General features: G+C 41.5%; 2 protein-coding genes across 7 annotated transcripts in view; both read left to right on the forward strand.

The window, feature by feature from the left end:
* The window catches only part of relch (RAB11 binding and LisH domain, coiled-coil and HEAT repeat containing), a 41,534-nt gene extending 28,348 nt beyond the window's left edge, over positions 1–13,186 (forward strand). For 4 of the 6 annotated variants that reach the window (XM_020630974.3, XM_020630978.3, XM_029276852.2 and 1 more), the window contains 7 exons: positions 1,924–2,006; positions 4,609–4,672; positions 4,773–4,911; positions 5,441–5,557; positions 8,328–8,416; positions 8,952–9,022; positions 11,900–13,186. In XM_020630974.3, coding sequence (XP_020486630.1) covers positions 1,924–2,006; positions 4,609–4,672; positions 4,773–4,911; positions 5,441–5,557; positions 8,328–8,416; positions 8,952–9,022; positions 11,900–12,020 — 684 coding nt within the window. In that variant the 3' untranslated portion in view covers positions 12,021–13,186. Of the gene's footprint in view, positions 1–1,923; positions 2,007–2,698; positions 2,782–4,608; positions 4,673–4,772; positions 4,912–5,440; positions 5,558–8,327; positions 8,417–8,951; positions 9,023–11,899 lie in introns of all 6 variants that reach the window. The other 2 variants (XM_029276850.2, XM_029276851.2) reach the window with 1 other exon arrangement.
* A 2,520-nt stretch (positions 13,187–15,706) lies between these two features.
* The window catches only part of tnfrsf11a (tumor necrosis factor receptor superfamily, member 11a, NFKB activator), a 15,837-nt gene continuing 13,600 nt past the window's right edge, over positions 15,707–17,943 (forward strand). The window contains exon 1 of the mRNA XM_020630970.3: positions 15,707–16,103. Coding sequence (XP_020486626.1) covers positions 16,029–16,103 — 75 coding nt within the window. The 5' untranslated portion in view covers positions 15,707–16,028. The remainder of the gene's footprint in view (positions 16,104–17,943) is intronic.

Genomic DNA, 17,943 nt, shown 5'->3' on the forward strand with positions numbered 1-17,943 from the left:
AAACCACAGGCCGGATTTGAACCTGGGCCGCCCGCCTAGAGGGCCACAGCCTCCATACATGGGGCGTGCGTTCTAACTACTGCGCCACCAGCGCCCCATGAAGCGCTTTTTAAACACGTTTTTTTTCCCGTTATGTTTCTTTGTTCTATCACACTTCGAATCGTCTTGAGGTCCAAATTGCACAATCTTTCATTAAATAAATCTGATTAATTGAAAAATATCAGAAATTTGGGTCGTGATTTTTCATGAAGGATTTGGTTGTGGGTCCTGATGCTCGACCAGTTGAGAACCACTGCTATAGTGTATTCTAGGGATACACCGATGCATCGATTCAACACAGGTATCGGCCGATACTGGTCCTGTTGACAGACATCCGCAAATAGTTGGGCCTGAACTGATTTCGGTAGCCGATTTTCCTTTGTTGTTACAAATCAGTGTAATGCTTGCATCTAGTACACCTAGTAACTAATTCAGAGACAAGCTTTTTTTATTGGGCAGATGAAGTCACATGCTGAACAAACTCTCTTGTTTTAATTGTCAAACATGAGAGAACATGGTGGCATTATGGGAGTCTGACACCAAAAGAAGTCATGATAAAAACGTTGTTATTTTAAACATCGGTATCAGCCCTGATTTTCTCAATCGGTGCATCTCTAGTTTCTACAAATAACATGCTAGCGAAATCTAATATCTAATATAAGATTATGTTATGCACTTTGATTATTTGTCAGTATCCTGTATGAGCTGAACTTGTCCTACATGTAGATACTATTCTCATGTGAACTATCTGCTGTCGTGTGCTGGCACTGCTTGCTACTGCTGCTGTTTAACATGTATTAAATACTCAGCTACTCCGTCTTGTGACTCACCAGCGTCATGGTTACAACCGTGTGGTGGGAACCCTCACAGGGTTAACATCAGACCTTTCACTGTGCACTGGTCTCAGACCTGAATACAAAAATATCTGCTGCGTGTCAGGAAAAGGGCTGAAGTCAGCAACCTGAGAGTGTAGTGAGAAGAGCTCCAGGCCTGTTTCTGTTCACTGCTGTTGGAACATATAATTTAATCAGAAATGTAAGTATGTGACACTATTTCAGGTCTTACAGAAATCCGATATGTCTTTTAGTTATTTAAAGGAAATGGTTTCTCTCTTCCTTGTGATTTGATTCTACTGATTGTACTTGCTGGTAGCCCAGTCTTATCCTAAGCTGTGACAAACATCCATAACAAATCACATCCTTCTGTTCTCTGAGATCTGTGCACAATGAAAGGTCATATGTTGGGATTGGGATCTAGGTTTAGCCGTAGAACGGGGCTGATGTTAATCTAAACTCTGTGGGGAGGAGGATTGGTAGGCTGTATTCATGTCCCCCACCCGCCCCCGTTTTGTGGAGTACTTGCCTTTTCCCGACACACCACACTGTCACCATTCCATAGTTATTAGCTGCCCGCCATTGTCAAATCTGTGGGTTCAAACGCGGTCTTCTACCAGAGGTTCCAGATCAGTTTTATGGATTGTATCAAACAGAAATGGATGTAATGATAATCTGAGCTGGAATCTGTGGAAAGAGCTGCCAGCTTTACACTCACCATACTGTAAAAGTATCTGTGCAGTTTAGCTATGTTTGGTTTTCCCATTTCTTCTGCGTGCGCATGTGAGTGTGTCAGTCTTTGTGTGTCTGATTGTGTGTGTGTGTGTGTGTATGCACACTTGCTTGAAACATGCAGTACCGTCCGTGCCTTGCAGCTATGGTTTTGTCATTGTATATCACTTTCTTCCTATCTTTTTGTGTTTTTTTTCCCTCCCTTTTTTTTTTGTTTTCCTTTTCTTTCCTCTCTATCTTTTGGCGGTGTTGCTCGATCTTGTCCCAATGCCCCGCCCACCTATGTGACATCACGGCTGGCTCTGTCCAATCCGATCAGCTGCTGGTGAAGGGGGTGAATGAGACGCTGGTAGCTCAGAGAGTGGCGCCTGCTCTCATCACACTGTCCTCCGATCCTGAAATGTAAGTGGAACAACAACAACAATAACAACAACAACAAACCGCGCCGCGTCTCTCTCCCCCCTTCTCTCTGCCATCTGAGAACCATCACATTGAAACAAGTCTGTGCCTGCCAGGAGCAAATTCAACACAAAGATGTGTCTCAGATTTTAAACTTTATGTATGAATTTTTTTTTTTTAATTTTTTAATTTTCATAATCTTTGCATTTTTTGGTTTTTCCTTCTTTTTTTTTAAAGGCACAGTGGTATGCCATTGTGTGGATTTGCTCTGGTGTAGGTTCAGGCCTGGGCCATGTGGTGGTCCATCAGCAAAACCACTGTTCACACTAACACCATGCATGTTGGCTTCATCAAAGTGCAGCACTAACCCACGCCAGCTCCCGTCATCTCATCCGTCTGCAAAACTAACCAGTCCATTTGTGCGTTCCAATCCTAGCATGCTCATGTGTAACACGTCCCCTCCTCCTCCTACTCCTCTTACTCCCCACCCAACTCAGTTAAAGCAGGACCCCTCCTCCTGACCTACCTGCCAGTTAGTGGCTGGTAGTCCTCACCCCGTCTTTTTCAGTTGTATCCTGTCACTCTATTATTCTCTCTCTCTCTCTCTCTCTCTTCCACGTCATCCCTTCTATCTCTTCTTCCCTCCTCCTGTCTCCTCCCACCCTGCATCATCCCGCTGTGTGGTGGGTTTGCAGTTGGTTCTCCGAGGCATGAGTGAAGCATTAGTAGATCGCCGGGCGGCTCCGGCGCTTATAACACTGTGCAGTGGCCCTGAATTGTGAGTCAATCAACACAAGTCAACCTCTCCTTGAACACTGTCTTTTGTTTTTGCGGGCTGCATCCTTCCAGTGTAAAGCAGTGTTAGTCCAGAAAAGTGTTTAGCTTAGCATAAATATGTTGGTAAAAAAAAAAAGATACCCTTACAAGCTGAAAACAAATAATGCCAGTGTTAGGATAAACAGGTAAATGTAGATAAATACTTTAATCATCACTAGTTCAAGCCTGTGGAACAACATTAGCACTTTTCATTGCAGAAGAGGAAAGAGGAAAATCTACTCAGTCGTACTTTGACTCTCACAAAAAGATCACATCTCCTTTAAGTTCATTAAATATCCTGGGCTTCCATTACACATCCAGCCCTTAGTATGTGTGTGATCAGAAAAGATGAACCAGAAGCCACACTGTTGGAATGCAGCCCTCGTCATCTCATATAACTCTCTGTCTTGAATTGTCATGCTTATGGGTAACCATTTTTTATATATATATGTTCTTTTAAATTCCAGATAGTTTCCCATTTGATTCTTGCTGTGTTCAAAATCTGCAGATAAGAAAGTCAAATGTAGTACTTGATCATTTTGTGGAATTGATTTTATTTCACCAACGTCAACGATGTCCTGAGTGTAGCTCTTATTCTTTTCTGCTCCTACTGACAATGGAATGATTATCTAACAACACCCTAACAGCATCCCATCAATCCTTCTCATCTCCGTTCATTTCAATCATTGATTATCCCAAGACACTTTTCATGTTTTGAACTCCTATTTTTGCACCTTTGATGACCGATATTGATTCCCTGATAAGTAGTGTTGACCACTTTCTTTATCTCATCGACAGTCAGCTTTTACCTTCTACTTAGATACGCTGTTATCCTAGGGATAATGTTGTCAATACTCTGATTCATAAAGTAGTTACAAAAGCAGACGTTGATCTTAAATCTTACACAAGATCAAAAATGAACTCGGTCACATAAATGTAGCTCAATTCATGTTCAAAGATTTTAAAACATAAATGATTTAGTGAAACTTTTCTTATTTATGTATTTACTAATCTAAATACTAGATGAGGATATTAGATGATCGTTTGGTCAGGTCTGTTTATAAAGCACATTTCAGCAACGAGGTTATTCAAAGTGCTTCACACAGGACATCAAAATCATCACAACAAAGGTGAAAATATCTGATCAGAGAAGAAGGACCATCGAGGGAATGAAGAATATTTAGTTTTAAATAAAGGAATCTCTAGTGGTCAGTAAAACATTCATAACATTGATGTCCCCCACAGCCTCTGTTAATGATTTAATTTAGGCAGAATGAAGTTTAAACTTGCAGCCGACTTCCTAATAACTCATCACTGTGGTATGTTGTTATTATGTCATTACTGCATTTGGATAAAACCTAGTGTGTAACCAAAGTAGCCCTAGTTTATTTTTGTTTTTTTGTAAATACTTACAGAGCTCTATATTTGCCTTTGTGATAAAATATATATATTTTTTTAGAAAATACAAACAGTTGAAGCCAGTGTAACAATGTGAAGCATTATTTAAAAAAAGAAATCAGAAAATGGACCCAGGAGACTTGCTTTGTGCCTCTTGGTTAATCACATAGCTATGCCATGATGAATGTCTATTAAACCCGATACACCTAGTGATTCAAACATGGTCATAGAAAGTTGTTCAGTATGTGCAGATAATATTTGATTCATTGTGATTCTTGGTTAAAAAGACAAACTCTTTAATACAATAGAAATTACGTCTAAAAAAAGTTGTGCACTGATTAGAACTTGTGGCTTTGTCTTCAATTATTTCCTGCTCGCCTGCTGCTTTCAGCTCGGTCAGGATATCCACAATCCCCGCCTTTGGTACCATCATGGAGACAGTCACACAGAAAGAGGTAGGACACTAACCACACATGAAGCACACAATGAATTTCACAAATCATCATTAAACATGTTTACATGAGTGTGTTCATGTGTTTGTGTACGTATGTGAAGCTGCTAGAGCGTGTGAAGATGCAGCTAGCATCGTTCCTGGAAGACCCTCAGTACCAGGACCAGCACTCTTTGCACATGGAAATCATCAGGACATTTGGAAGAGTCGGGCCCAATGCAGAGCCACGCTTCAGAGACGAATGTATGTCAATCACATGAACAACTCAGAATGTCCTATAGTGACCCTAGTATTCTTTTTTTATTTGCACTAATAAAGTTGTCACGATACCAGAATTTTAAACTATGATACAACACTATTAAAAGTCAAACTATATTGAAACCTGGTTTGATACCATGGCAACAAAAATAGAAGTCCAAGGCTTCTAATGTGGCTGAAGTTCTTGATGTAAAATGTATTCGTGTTACTAGGACAATTTCTCCTCTGCTGCCACCTGCTCTGCTCTCTGAGTTTTTAAGAGACATAAACATAACTTTTGATATCTTTATGTGATGTCAGAAGAACCTTCAAAAACACTGAACTATCGGCCTTTTTTTTTGTTGTCTTTTCTACTCTGCCACACTACCTCGATCATGAAATAACAGATTGTATCATTTTTAAACACTTGGTATTAAAAACTATCCAACATGTTGATGACCTGACCATCTTCTGCTGTTCATGTGCATCAACTTTTTGTCTGTATCTGTTTTTTTTTTCCTCTTTATTCCTCCAGTTGTGTTGCCACATCTTCACAAGCTGGCACTCGCTAACAACAGCCAGGCGGTGGAAAGCAAGAGGATCGACATCGCCACCCAGCTGTTTGAGGCCTACAGCGCCCTCTCCTGCTGCTGTATCCTTCTTTCTGTATTTCTTCTTGAAGTGTTCAAGCTGTGATCGCTGAAGATTGCTCTTTTATTACAACTATATGCTTCTAAGTCTAACACTTATATAATCTTGTGAAACATGTGTTGTCAGATTTTTCCCACTCAGCCCCTCTAATACTTTTTTTTAGCTACTTCACTGTATGTATTTCCAAAGGATTTACTAGAAGTCTGTGTCAGGGTTGGCTCGGGCGTTCAGGGTTAGCTGTTGTAACAGTGAGTCAGTGGTAAGGCCGTTAGAATAACTGGTCAAATGCTAGCAGCACAGCTTACATGTGTGCGCCTGTAAAACCGTGTGGGACATATCAGCGTGGCCCCAGTGCCTGCCTGAGTGTGCGTTTCAGTGTGTGTGTGTTGGCAGAGTTTGCCCGTCATTTGGCAGGAGGAGAAAGGGAAAATAAGCTGCCTCCATTTTTGGGGCTAGAGGTAATTACAGGGTTGGTTAAGCAAAGGAAAGGATGAGAGAGGGAGAGGGAGCGTGAGAGGAGCATCGAATTCAATTCTTAGTAACATTTCCCAGGACGGGACCTACGTTTACACTACCTCCCCTCTCTCTCTCTATTATTCCTTCTCTTTCCGTGTTTCTTTTGCTTCTGACTATTTCTCCTTTCACGACGTTTTTCACCCTGCTCTGCCTCTCCTCCAACATCCCCGCCCTGACATGGGCAAACATACACCCTCACACACACGCACGCCCACACACACACCCATAGAGGACAGCTGGCCTGAGGTTCATTCCTGCGGATCTTTGTCAGGCTGTGATTTGACAGTGCAGCGGTGTCCAGGAGGTATAGCCCTAACCTCAGAGGCTTTACCTCCCACTGCACTTTCTTTCTCTTGTAATCAGTGCGACAAGCTCTGAAATTGTACATTCCCATTTCTAAAAATATAAATTTGGTCTCTTTGAGTCCCGTATAGCTCCACTTTTTAAGATTTTTTCAAAAACAACTAAATGTACATTTAAGTTGCTTGCTGACAAATATTTTTTTACATATTTTAAATATTCTTGAAGTTAATCTCAATTTACAGAACTAAAAATATTAAATGTGGTCCGTCTGGGGGGCGGGGATTTTAGTAAGTAGTATTGACCAATCATGAATCAGCGGGCTTTGGTGTATGAGCAGAAGCAGACAGAGATCAATCCGCTGTAATGACATATTGTCTCCCATCAGAGATTAACAGATTGACTCAATAACTCCATTCAAGATCAAAAATGTTAACTTGAGCAACAAAATCTCCTCGACGATGTGTTGCAAAACAAATCGGTGTTGCAATTTCCTGACTTCCTGGAATGCATCATAAAGATAACTCTGACCTCAATCAATCAACAAGTATTTTAAAAAGTGCTCCTCTCCTCTTGAGGAGGGACCTAACAAAGCTTGCATTTTGCACAGAATCTGCATCATGATGCTGGTATGTGAGAAAAGTTCAAACCTGTCTCAAGAAAATTGAAAACACCTTTTCAGAGTTAAAACAACTGAATTAAGCCGGAGGGAATAGTCATGATAATACTTTATTGGTATAGCACTTTTCAATACAGGTAACAAAGTGCCTCACAGTGTGCAATAAAACCAATCAAGCAATTCAAAATGATAAAAAATGACGATAAAATCAAATCACAGAGTAAAAGTTTTTTTGGTAAGAGAGTGTGTTGAGTAGAGAAATAAAATGAGGGACTGATTCTGCTAGTCTGATCTCCTCTGACAGGCTGTTCCACAGTTTGGGGGCTCTGACAGAAAAAGTCCTGTCTCCTTTGGTTTTTTTAGCCTGGACCTTGGAACAGCCAGCAGAGCTCTACCAGAGAGTCTCAGACTACACCCCTGACTCATCTCATGTTGTGCCTCAAAAGTCATTAAAAGAATCCTAAAGTCAACAGGAAGTCAGTGAAGGGACGCTGAAATCGGGGTGATGTGAGCACATGTATGGTTTCTTGTTAAAAGCTGGGCTGCTGAATTTTGGACTTTTTGAAGGAATCCTCTGTGTGACTTATTTTTAACAGTTGATCTGAGACTCACCAGAAACAGACGAGGCATCGCTACTAAAGAGGATCTAATGAACCAAGGTGTGATTAATCTGCAGGCATATCTGGAGGGGAAAACGTCTGCTTCACCTTTGATCTGGAAACTCAGTCGCGCTTAAGGTGCTTCTTGGACTGTCAACAATGGAGCTCACTGAAAAGGAAGGCTCTCCAGGAAGTCATTTGTGGCTAACCCCTGGCTACCTGGAATAACCAAATTAGTTACAATCGTTCCCAGAGACATGCAGTATATGATCGATGGTTCCTGATATTATCCTGAAGTTAACTCCACTCTTTTGGTTATTCCTGGGATCAGTATTAGTAGTTTTTGTGTCCAAACAGGTGATCACAAAAACAAAAATACTAGACAGACAGAAGAAACAAAGTCCTCACTTTGAGGTTAACCCTTAAGAGGCTTATCAAACTTTAAAAAAATATAATTTTCTCATGTTTTTGTCTTACAGTATCAATGCCACAGAAAAAACAAGGTTGTCTCTGAGTCTTTCTTATTATTGTCAATGCCAGATGCAAACAGTTTAAAGCACACACCAACATTTGACCTTCAGTTATCTGCATTGAGACTCAATCAGCCAAAGGCTAACATTGTGTTTCCCACTGAATAACAACACTCTCATTCATGGTGCGGCCAGCCAGGTGCTTTTGATCAGCTGACAGTCTTAACTGTACAAGTTCTTCATTCCAGTCCTTAACTTCCTGTGCAGTCATATCAGAGGAGGTGATGGTCAACCACTTCCTGCCTGGCCTCAGGTGTCTCCGTGCTGACATGGAGCAACTTTCTCCAGAACACGAGGTAAGATGCATTCACACTTCCCGCCTGCAGACAGGAGGGGAGATTTCATTCAAAAAAATAAAATAAAAATCTGACCGTGATGCACTCACCATGTACGCATGCCTTTAGTATCACATGCACACACATTGACGGGACAGACGGTCTACTTTTTCTGTCTGTCACACAACATGGGTGCAGACGGACAGTCTGACACTTCACCTATTTCTTAGACACACTCATGCACACACCTCTGCCATATTTATTTGTGTCTTAGCATCTCACGCAATCCAGTTCATGTGAGCATTCTCCCATGTTGACTAACCGTCAGCTGACTTTTCTTCCTATCTACACATCCACTCTGTCTGTAAAGCCAGCATACCGGAGACGAGGAATTCTTTCCTTCACTGGAACATTTGTGCACACCAAATGGATGCAAAAATCTGTGTTTAATAATGTAACAGAATCCGACCCCACAATCTGATTTGTGCCACAGAATGCTCTTTACAAGCTTTGTGTAGGTGTTGTTACATTTCTGTCTCTGTCATACTCCCCACAGGTTATTCTGAGTTCTATGATCAAAGAGTGTGAAATCAAAGTGGAAAACAGAGGAATGGCAGATGCACAAGGGTGAGAACAAAAAAAACTTCCACTAAATGATTAACAAAATGCTGATTTTTGTTGCATGAAAAGCAGCGTTGTCAGCAAGCAGTGGCTTAGAAGCAATATTTTTGGAGACGGAAGAATTAGCCCTTACTGTGAGGAGAGGGGTCACTTATCAGTTTTGGGGACCGGGCCCACATTGTGGGTACTCGGCAGGGGAGAAGAGAACATGTAAGAGTGTTGGAACCGCACTCATTATGTGGGTAACTTCACACAGAAAGAGAGCGGGGAAATGAGAGGAGCTGTTTTGGTTTGGACGTGGGCCATGCTGTGGGTGTCTTGAAAAAGACGTTTCTTCCATCTTGTTAACATGTGTCTGAGGCTCATTAAAAAGAGAAGCGTGTGAATATGGATGCTGGAAGTTTCCTTATAACTGCTTAGTGTTTGCATTACCAAAACAAAAAGTCATGTAAATGAGACAAACAAGACTTTGATTCTACTTTCATTTCAGTGTTTTCCATCTACTTCTGCTCTTACTATATCTGATAGCTTGTATCTTTGTTGCCACTAAATAAATGATATAGGAGTTGTGACATCATGGAATGTAAGGACATTTGCATCATTACTTACTTTCTTTTATGAAATACCGTATTTTCCGCACTATAAGGCGCACTTAAAAGCCTTTAATTTTCTCAAAAAACGACAGTGCGCCTTATAATCCGGAGCGCCTTATATATGGATCAATTGGTTAATTGGTTGATCCATACTGGTTGTACACGGCGCTCAGCGACACTGACTCGGATAATGACGAGAGGGAGCCGGGCATGTTGGATGCCGTACTCGCCCAACTGTTCAATTCGGACACTGAAGAAGAAGAATTCGAGGGATTCGTGGACGGGGAATGAACTGAAAAAGTGAGCTTTACGTGTTATACGTAACTGAACAATGTTGAGTTACGCACTAACGTTTGAATTAGCGGTATCAGACTGTGTTTCTTTTACGTGTTTACAACTGAACAAGGCTGGGAGATATTGTGAATATGCACATTAACGTTTGAACAACGTTGAGTTATTGTGAATGCACACGTTTTATACGTATTTATATTTATATATTCACAATATCTCCCAGCCTTGTTCAGTTGTAAACACGTTCTATTCTATGCGCCTTATAATCCGGTGCGCCCTATATATGAAAACAGTTCTAAAATAGGCCATTCATTGAAGGTGCGCCTTATAATCCGGTGCGCCTTATAGTGCGGAAAATACGGTATCATGTAAACTAGAGATGCATCATCTGCAATTTCTTTGGCAGATTTATCAGGATTTGTTTTTAAAGTTTTGACCTGCCGATTTCGATCTTGGCAGATTCATATTTTGGGGCTTTAAAGAATTGTTATTGACAGCATTGTTTCATGAAAATGAAACTGTTTTTTAGGTTTATGGATCAGTTATTCATTTTTATTTAAAAAAAATATATATATAAACACACTTTAATAGTGGCACCCGGATAGCCTTGAGGTTATGTCGTGCACCCAATGTCCTCGTTTCCGCAATAGTGGGTTCTAATCCGACTTCTGCCTTTTGATGCAATTCAGCCCCCGCTCTCTCTTCCCCATATTTCCTGTCTCTCTTCAGCTGTCCTATCTGATAAGGCAAAAAGGCCCAAAAAGATCTAAAAACAGACATAGGTACAGTGCACATTATTGAACATAAACATGTAAATATTTCAGATTGTAGCCATGTGGCGGCTGTGGCTCAGTTGGTAGAGTCTGTCGTCTGGAATGTTAGGGGTTCGATCCCCAGCTCCTGCAGCACCATGTCTCATGTGTGCTCCCACTGCTTCTTCAGTGGCGTATGAATGTGTATGAATGGGATTAGTTAATACTGATGGACTCTTTACGTAGCAGCCTCTGTCATCAGAGTGTGAATGTGTAGGTGGAACCTGCAGTGTAAAAGTAGTCGTAGTTGTAGTTGAGTAGTCAGAAGACTAGAAAGGCGTTATACAAGCTCAAGTCCATTTACCATGGAGGTGACCCTGAAGCTCAGACCAAGATGAAGGAGCAGATACAGTAGAAGCACTTAGGCACTTTGGGATTCATGTGACCAAAGTGTTAGAGAGTTGAAGAAGATGACAAGTGAAACATAAATAAGAAGGAAGTTCATGTGGTATGGCCTGATAAAGAAAGATGTACCAATGTTGACAAAGGAAGACACTACTACTTTCTCACAAATGATGAAATGTAGCGTGTGAGGAAACTCAAACCTGAGACATCTTAGAGATCTGAAAGACTTTATCATATCACAGGATTGTTATATTTACTGATGTTTCCATTCTTCTGTGTATTTATTACATGTTGTTTAATTGTTTAAACCCATCCCTTGTTTAAACCCATCCCTTTAAGGTGTATATGAAGATATGTTTGTACAGTCATGACAGCCACAGAATCCTATACTAACAGCCATGTCAAAAAGAGGACAACAAGTTGTTTGTTTGAGTTCTTATATAGAAGCAGCTACATTATGTTCTCCTGTCCACAGAGTCTAAACTCTGCTGTTTAGATGTTTGTCTTTCTGTTGGTCAGTGCAGCAGCTCGGCCGGCTGTTTTAACTGCTCCATTGTATTTGTCTGAACCAGAGAACTCAAAAGAGGAACCTGATGAGTCGTTGGACTGTAAAAATCAGGGGTGGGGGGGGTCAGGGGTCTGTGTTGGCAAACAGCGTATACCCTTTAAGGAAGTAAAGGCTGTTGTAAGGTTTAACAGATACTGAGGGTTTATGTAGGATTTTTTTTTTACTGCCCTGTTTGCTTATTTTTGAAACTTTCTTCAAGTTAATAATCATTATTTGCGAGCTAAACAGTCTTGTTTCTTTAAATTGAATCTTTACGTCTTGTTTCCTCTCCCAGCTCTGTGTCCATCGCCTCCAGTCTGGTGGGTGAGGATGCAAAGACCAAGTTCCTGAGCAAAATGGGTCAGCTGACCACCTCCGGCGCCATGCTGGCCAACGTCTTTCAGAGAAAGAAGTGAACTGACTGATCAACCACTGCTACGTGCTGACGATGCCCCGCTGTCTACCGGAGCATTTCATTGACTGGACAAGAACTGGTTCCACCTGCAGTAGAAGAAAATTGTGTTGTCGGTTCAATTTCAAGAAACAGAGTTTTGCTGATAGTTGTGTTGATTTAAATCTTCATAGCAGAAGGACTACACGCTCTTTAAAAGTTACCAGCAATGTTTTTTGCAGTGAAAAGCTGAGGTCGTCACCTCTGCATCCATCATGGTTTACTGTGATGAAAGAGTTATCAAGGACTTCATGAATCCATGTTCACATTGTCATTTCAGAGCGAGAGGAGAGAAGGAGAGAGGGATACAATGAACAGTATTGAGATTCACCCAAAGAGATAACAGTGGACTTGATTCCTGGACATTTCTGGACTACATGAAAGTATCATGGGATTTAATTTCAGTGCAGCACTACTTGTATCTGAGAGGAACACTCTGAGCATCGCCTGCTGGATTTTTAGACATTTTAAAATGTCACTTTTTGGAGGGAAAAGTTGTACGACAGATGTGTTGATTTGCATTTGCTGTAGAATATTTGTCCTGAAAGACGACAAGATGGTTGTAAAGAATGCCTCGTGCAGTCAATCTGTACGGCTCCGATGTATTGCCTACTTGAAGTTATAAAAAAAAAAAAAAACAAGTCTTGCCTTTATTTCTTCAAAGTCTGTCTCTGGTTTATGTTTTGATAGCTTCTATTTTATAACTTATTTATGTCTTAATGAAGGATAAACATACCTTTTTTTTTTCCAAACTTCCAAAGAAATTTGCACTTCACTTTGCTGTTTTTTTCTGCATTCTAAGTATGTATATTTGTTTTAATTCAGAGTCTTATACAAAATGAACATTATCACTACGGTGAATGGAACTGCTTTTTTGGTTGGTCCGTTTCGACACTGATAACAATGATTCCCTCTCTGTGCGTCGCATCCCGTCTCTTTGTGTTGCGGTGTCTCTGATAATTGTATGTTTTTCTAAAGTGGGTATTTGGTTCTTTTTTTTGGTTTCGTTCTATTTCATTATGCTCTGAGGAAAAACAGTAAATATCTGTATCATACACTGTACCCAGGAGGACGGTACTCATTATGTATATTTGAAAATTGGTGTCATGGTGTAATAAAAGATGAAGAACAGTTGTGTACTAAAATGTGCTTCTGTAGGCCTCTGAGCGTGCGTGCGTGCGTGCGTGCGTGTGTGTGTGAGAGAGTTGAAGGAAAATCCCGTTTTTTTTTTAATTTATGGCCCTCGTCTCAAAGTGTCGGCAGGTGTTGCGGGCCGTAAAACAAAGTCATTCCGCAGACAAACACACTCCTACCGACCCTGATCCCTGCGTCCAACACTTTGATGTGCCCTATTGTCTATTGTGCCTAGTACAACAAACCAAAGTCCATCTGAAGGGACATTCCTGACAACTTACCCCAAATAACTACAGAAGTGCGATCGGATCTGCTGTAAAGATTACACTATCTCTCCACACAAACTGTCTTCTCTTTGAGAGGACAAGAATGAAACACACAGTCGACTAAAGAAGCAGAAAATACACCTATAAGTGTACTGTTTTTTTTATTTTTTAAACAGCTCAGTTGTCTTTGACCTGGGATGGAACCCAGTTCATCTATTTATGCTGAAAATATAAGTGAGTCATTCAGCAATGTAGAGCTGCACATATTTAGTGGTTGACCATTATATGAGGTAACCAACACCCTTTTGATAAAGAACAAAATTTGCATATTTAGGCTAATATTCAACTCTCATCACTGATAACTCCTCAGGTGGACAAATACTTTATATGGGACATGGTTTGAAGAAAGGGCTGTCAGAATTATGTGTGTGTGTGCTCCTATTCCTGTGTGGGCATGCCTGCATACATCCGTATGTATGTGTGCGCAGGGATAAATGCCTAATATGTGATTTGCATTCAAAGAGAATTGTTTTTTTATGTAATTGTGGTCAAAGATTTCCTTCTTGAGCCTTGATTGCTCTCCAGTGTTTGTTTAGAATCACTCTGCAAATACCTGCATGTACATCTGTAGCCCATGTGTGTGTGTGTGTGTGTGTGTGTGTTCATGAAAATCCTCCAGGCATTTTGTTTTGGTAGAAGTTGCGTCAGCAGGGAGCCCTAACTGGCATTGGTGATTTGGGTGACTCACCGATCACATCTGTTTCTAAAGTGAGCAGAAGCAGTGCATATCCAACCCAACAAACCACCGGAACATGGTGGCTGAGCCTTAACGTTGTTATTCCACCCAGTTCTTAGGGCCATGTGCATGTTTTCAGCCCCTCCGTACTTGAAGAGAGACGTTGCCCAAACCCTTAAAAGTTTCCTCCAAATTCGTGGCACCAAACCCGGCTGTGGCTGCTTTCTTCTTCTATGGAACGAATGTGTCCAACATTAATGGAAACCACTCAGCAGCTCGTGGCATGTGTGTGCATTTTTGAGCATATGAGCTGTCAGGAACAGGCCTACTCCATGAACTTTGACTTGTTTGAAGTGATGCTAAGCAACACAACCCACATGCCAACAGAGCTAAACAGCTTTGTGCGCTCTAACCCAGGTCCCTTTAAAGTGTGATGCTTGTAAAGCTGCATGGTGTCTGCCTGCAGTGCATCTACATTTTTAGACATCAGAGCTGCATTATATGGCCTAACAGGGACCTCTTTATGTTTCCAGTTCAGTTTTGTTGAAAGTGGCTGACTATGGTGTGAATGTCTGGGGTGCATTCAGAGTCAAGTTGGGGTTTCTGATAGCTAAAAGAGTCCAATCTGGCTCTTAATTGCTACTGTGCACGCTGCAGAGAGGCCCCACCGCAAAACAGCTTCTCTCAGCATGTTTTTACAGGAAGAGGGGGAGAGGGAGGCCTCAACCCCTAACCTCCCTCATTACTCTTACCTCCCCACCATCCATAATATTTTGTATTTATCTGCAGACCTCAACAGGAAGTCACCCGCTGTAGATTTTCATTGATAATCGACACATAGCCAGGGTTTTTGTGCTTATTTTTATACATTTTAACACCAGTATGAGTAGCAAGTGCTGCACACTTACGCAATCATATGTTGTCTTTTCTCTCTCTCAACCTCAATAACTTTTCTTTCATCTGGGAATGACTATTGCTTCATTTCTTTACACCCACCCCCCCCCCCCCCCACCTTTCCTCTCCACCCTGATATTGATCAGCCCCCGTGTTCAATCCATGCAGGACCCACCCATGCAATTTAATATTTGCATAACTGTCGCCTTGGAAGAGAACATATTCTGCACTCTCTCAAACCTTTCCTCTCATGACCTGCCAAGGTTGGCTTGCTCGACTCTGCCATGCAAATTCAGAGGGAAACACACCCAGCTATCTGCCCTGGAGAAGAAAACAAATGTATTTCCTGGAGACATTCAATAAACGTTTTAAATTAATGACGTGTGTAGACTTAAAAAAATACATGGTCATGGCTTTTCCAGGATCCAGTAGATATGCTGAAACTGCCCACTGAAATGATGAATGGCAAAAGTGAATTCTAAAAAAGTGACCACATGCACTGGGTCATATCTGATCACTTTTACTCTAATGCAGCAAACACATTCATTCATTCATTCATTCAGAGAGAGAGAGAGAGAGAGAGAGGTGCTTTAAGACAGGAGGGAAGGGGGAGACTTATTTTTTCACATATGACAACGTGGAGGAGTTCCCTCCCTCCCTCTCTGCCTCAAGTCAGTTTTTACAAGCTGTTGCATGCAGCTTCCTCCACAACGCGTGGGTGAAAAGCAGAAGGAGAATGAGAGGAGAGGAGAGGTGGGAACTGCAGCTGCCTCGCCGAGAATGAAGGCGCAAGTATGCCCTGTGAGACGGTGTGGAGGACCCGCCACTTTTACGCACACGAAAAGAAGGTGATTTAGTATCGGATCCCGGTTCTCAAGAGGCACCTTTTGTGCAGAGAAAGAAAAAGTTTGCCTCAGAAATTGTCATTCAAAAAACAGCAGAGATGAGATTGAAGAGCTCCAAAAGTTGGATTGTCCGAGGCTGGATGACGTGCGTCCTCGTCAGCTTTTACGCAGAGGTAAACAGACACATTTGAATGTTTTTATTTCTCTCGTTGTAAAAATAAGCTGGTGTCTCTATTGGTCAGAACAGTTTGTTGTGTATTCTGTGTCATTTGCAATACATTTTAGCGGCTGTCAAGTTTTTTTTTTCCCCCCATGAGTGACAACGTAAAATACCGAGAACCATGGTGGTTTGTTTTGATCGAGTAGACACTCAAGCAGAAATGTAACAGTAATCCAGTGAATGTTTCACTTTATTAAATGAATTTGTATGCACTGGTTAGAAAGAGGAAAACGGGAGGGGTTGCATTTTCTTGCGCCCGGACACTGACTGGAAACAGTTGTGTTTGGGCCGAGTCCACCTCCAATGTTCTGACCGCAAACACGCCGCTGGCAACTGGATTCTCGTTTCCCCCTATTCTCTCTCGGTCCAGAGGGGACCGGCGCGGGCCAAATGGCTCATCAGGAACCCCATTAGCTCTGCCAGAGGAGCAGGGTCTAAAAAATGCTCCTTCAGGGATCCAGAATGGAAGCCACAAAATCTTAATAGTGCTTTTATGTCCTTGACGATTGTTATTTTACTGTGTTTCACTATGAAGTATACTAAGCATAGCAGCACTTTTAAAGTGTATCACGAGCCTGCCAGTGCCTCTACTACAGCAAAACAATGACTTTATTTAAACTACGTTTTGTCTCAGCTGATGGAAAAAAGTGAATGCTTCGACATTCTTTTGTCCATGTTGTTGTTTGGTCCTAGCTGCTAACTCTGACCAGGTGGAGGAGTTTATAAGATGTGGTTGTAGTGGTGGGACTGCAGGGCACCAGTGATCTATCACTGCCTGTTGGCCTGTGTTACCGTAAGCCAGCATGGTTATGACTCTGACTGGAATATGCACTCTTTCTACAGTTTTTTTTTTTTTTTTCTGATTCAACAAAATGTGTTGCAAGAGATCATGTGTAGAGAGCGCATGTTGTCCAGTTGCAGAGATCCAGAGATTTAATGGCTCAGAAATGTTCTTCACGGCCTGTCACATGCATGTCATATTTGTTCTGGTGGTAACAATGAGTGAGCAGATGAGCAAATCTAGAGATGCCTGGAGGACATGTCAGAGGCTGGGAGGGAGGGAAGAACTATTTTTCATGTAGACGCTTTAAGGTGACAAGGCAAACCTTTGGCTTCGGTGAGTTCTCACCGTGGTCTTCCATTACTGACTCACAGCATCCCAAAAGAATTCCCCTTCATTTCCTTGGTTTTCGACAGCTTCATGCAATCCATTCCAAATCCATTTCCAACTGTCTGTGCGACATTGAGCAATACTGTATTACTTCAAGATGTGAAATGCTTAAAAGTCGATGAAAAGATTAAGGTTTTGCAGATTATTTAACTCGCCCGCCGTGACAGCTCCTGTACTTCTGATTGATCAGACTCTCCAGGCGACGATGCATTGATGCAGCTGACGGTCATCTGCCATTCAACTTTCCATCAGAAATGGCTTCATATATTATACAACCAACAACCCCTCTTCTGTTTCATTTCTTCATCGTGTCCTTTGAGATAACCTCTGTGCCATCCATCCATCACATAAGGTATCTTTGTTATGTCTGCCTCAGTTTAAGCAATAACACTAAATTGCCTCAGGCCTGCGGATCCAAACTTGATTCAACTCTGCAGACAACAAAGACGTTTAATTGATGGATAAAGTATCCAGGTGAATCATGCAGCCTTATTAACAATACAGCCCTTTGTAGAGAAAGCAAAATGATTTAATATTTGGTACGAGGCGATCGTTTAGTCTCTTACACACCCAGATTAACATTCCCTTGATCGATTAAAATAAGTCAGCACAATCTAAATTG

Source organism: Labrus bergylta, chromosome 20, assembly GCF_963930695.1.
Source record: "Labrus bergylta chromosome 20, fLabBer1.1, whole genome shotgun sequence".
NCBI lineage: Eukaryota > Metazoa > Chordata > Actinopteri > Labriformes > Labridae > Labrus > Labrus bergylta.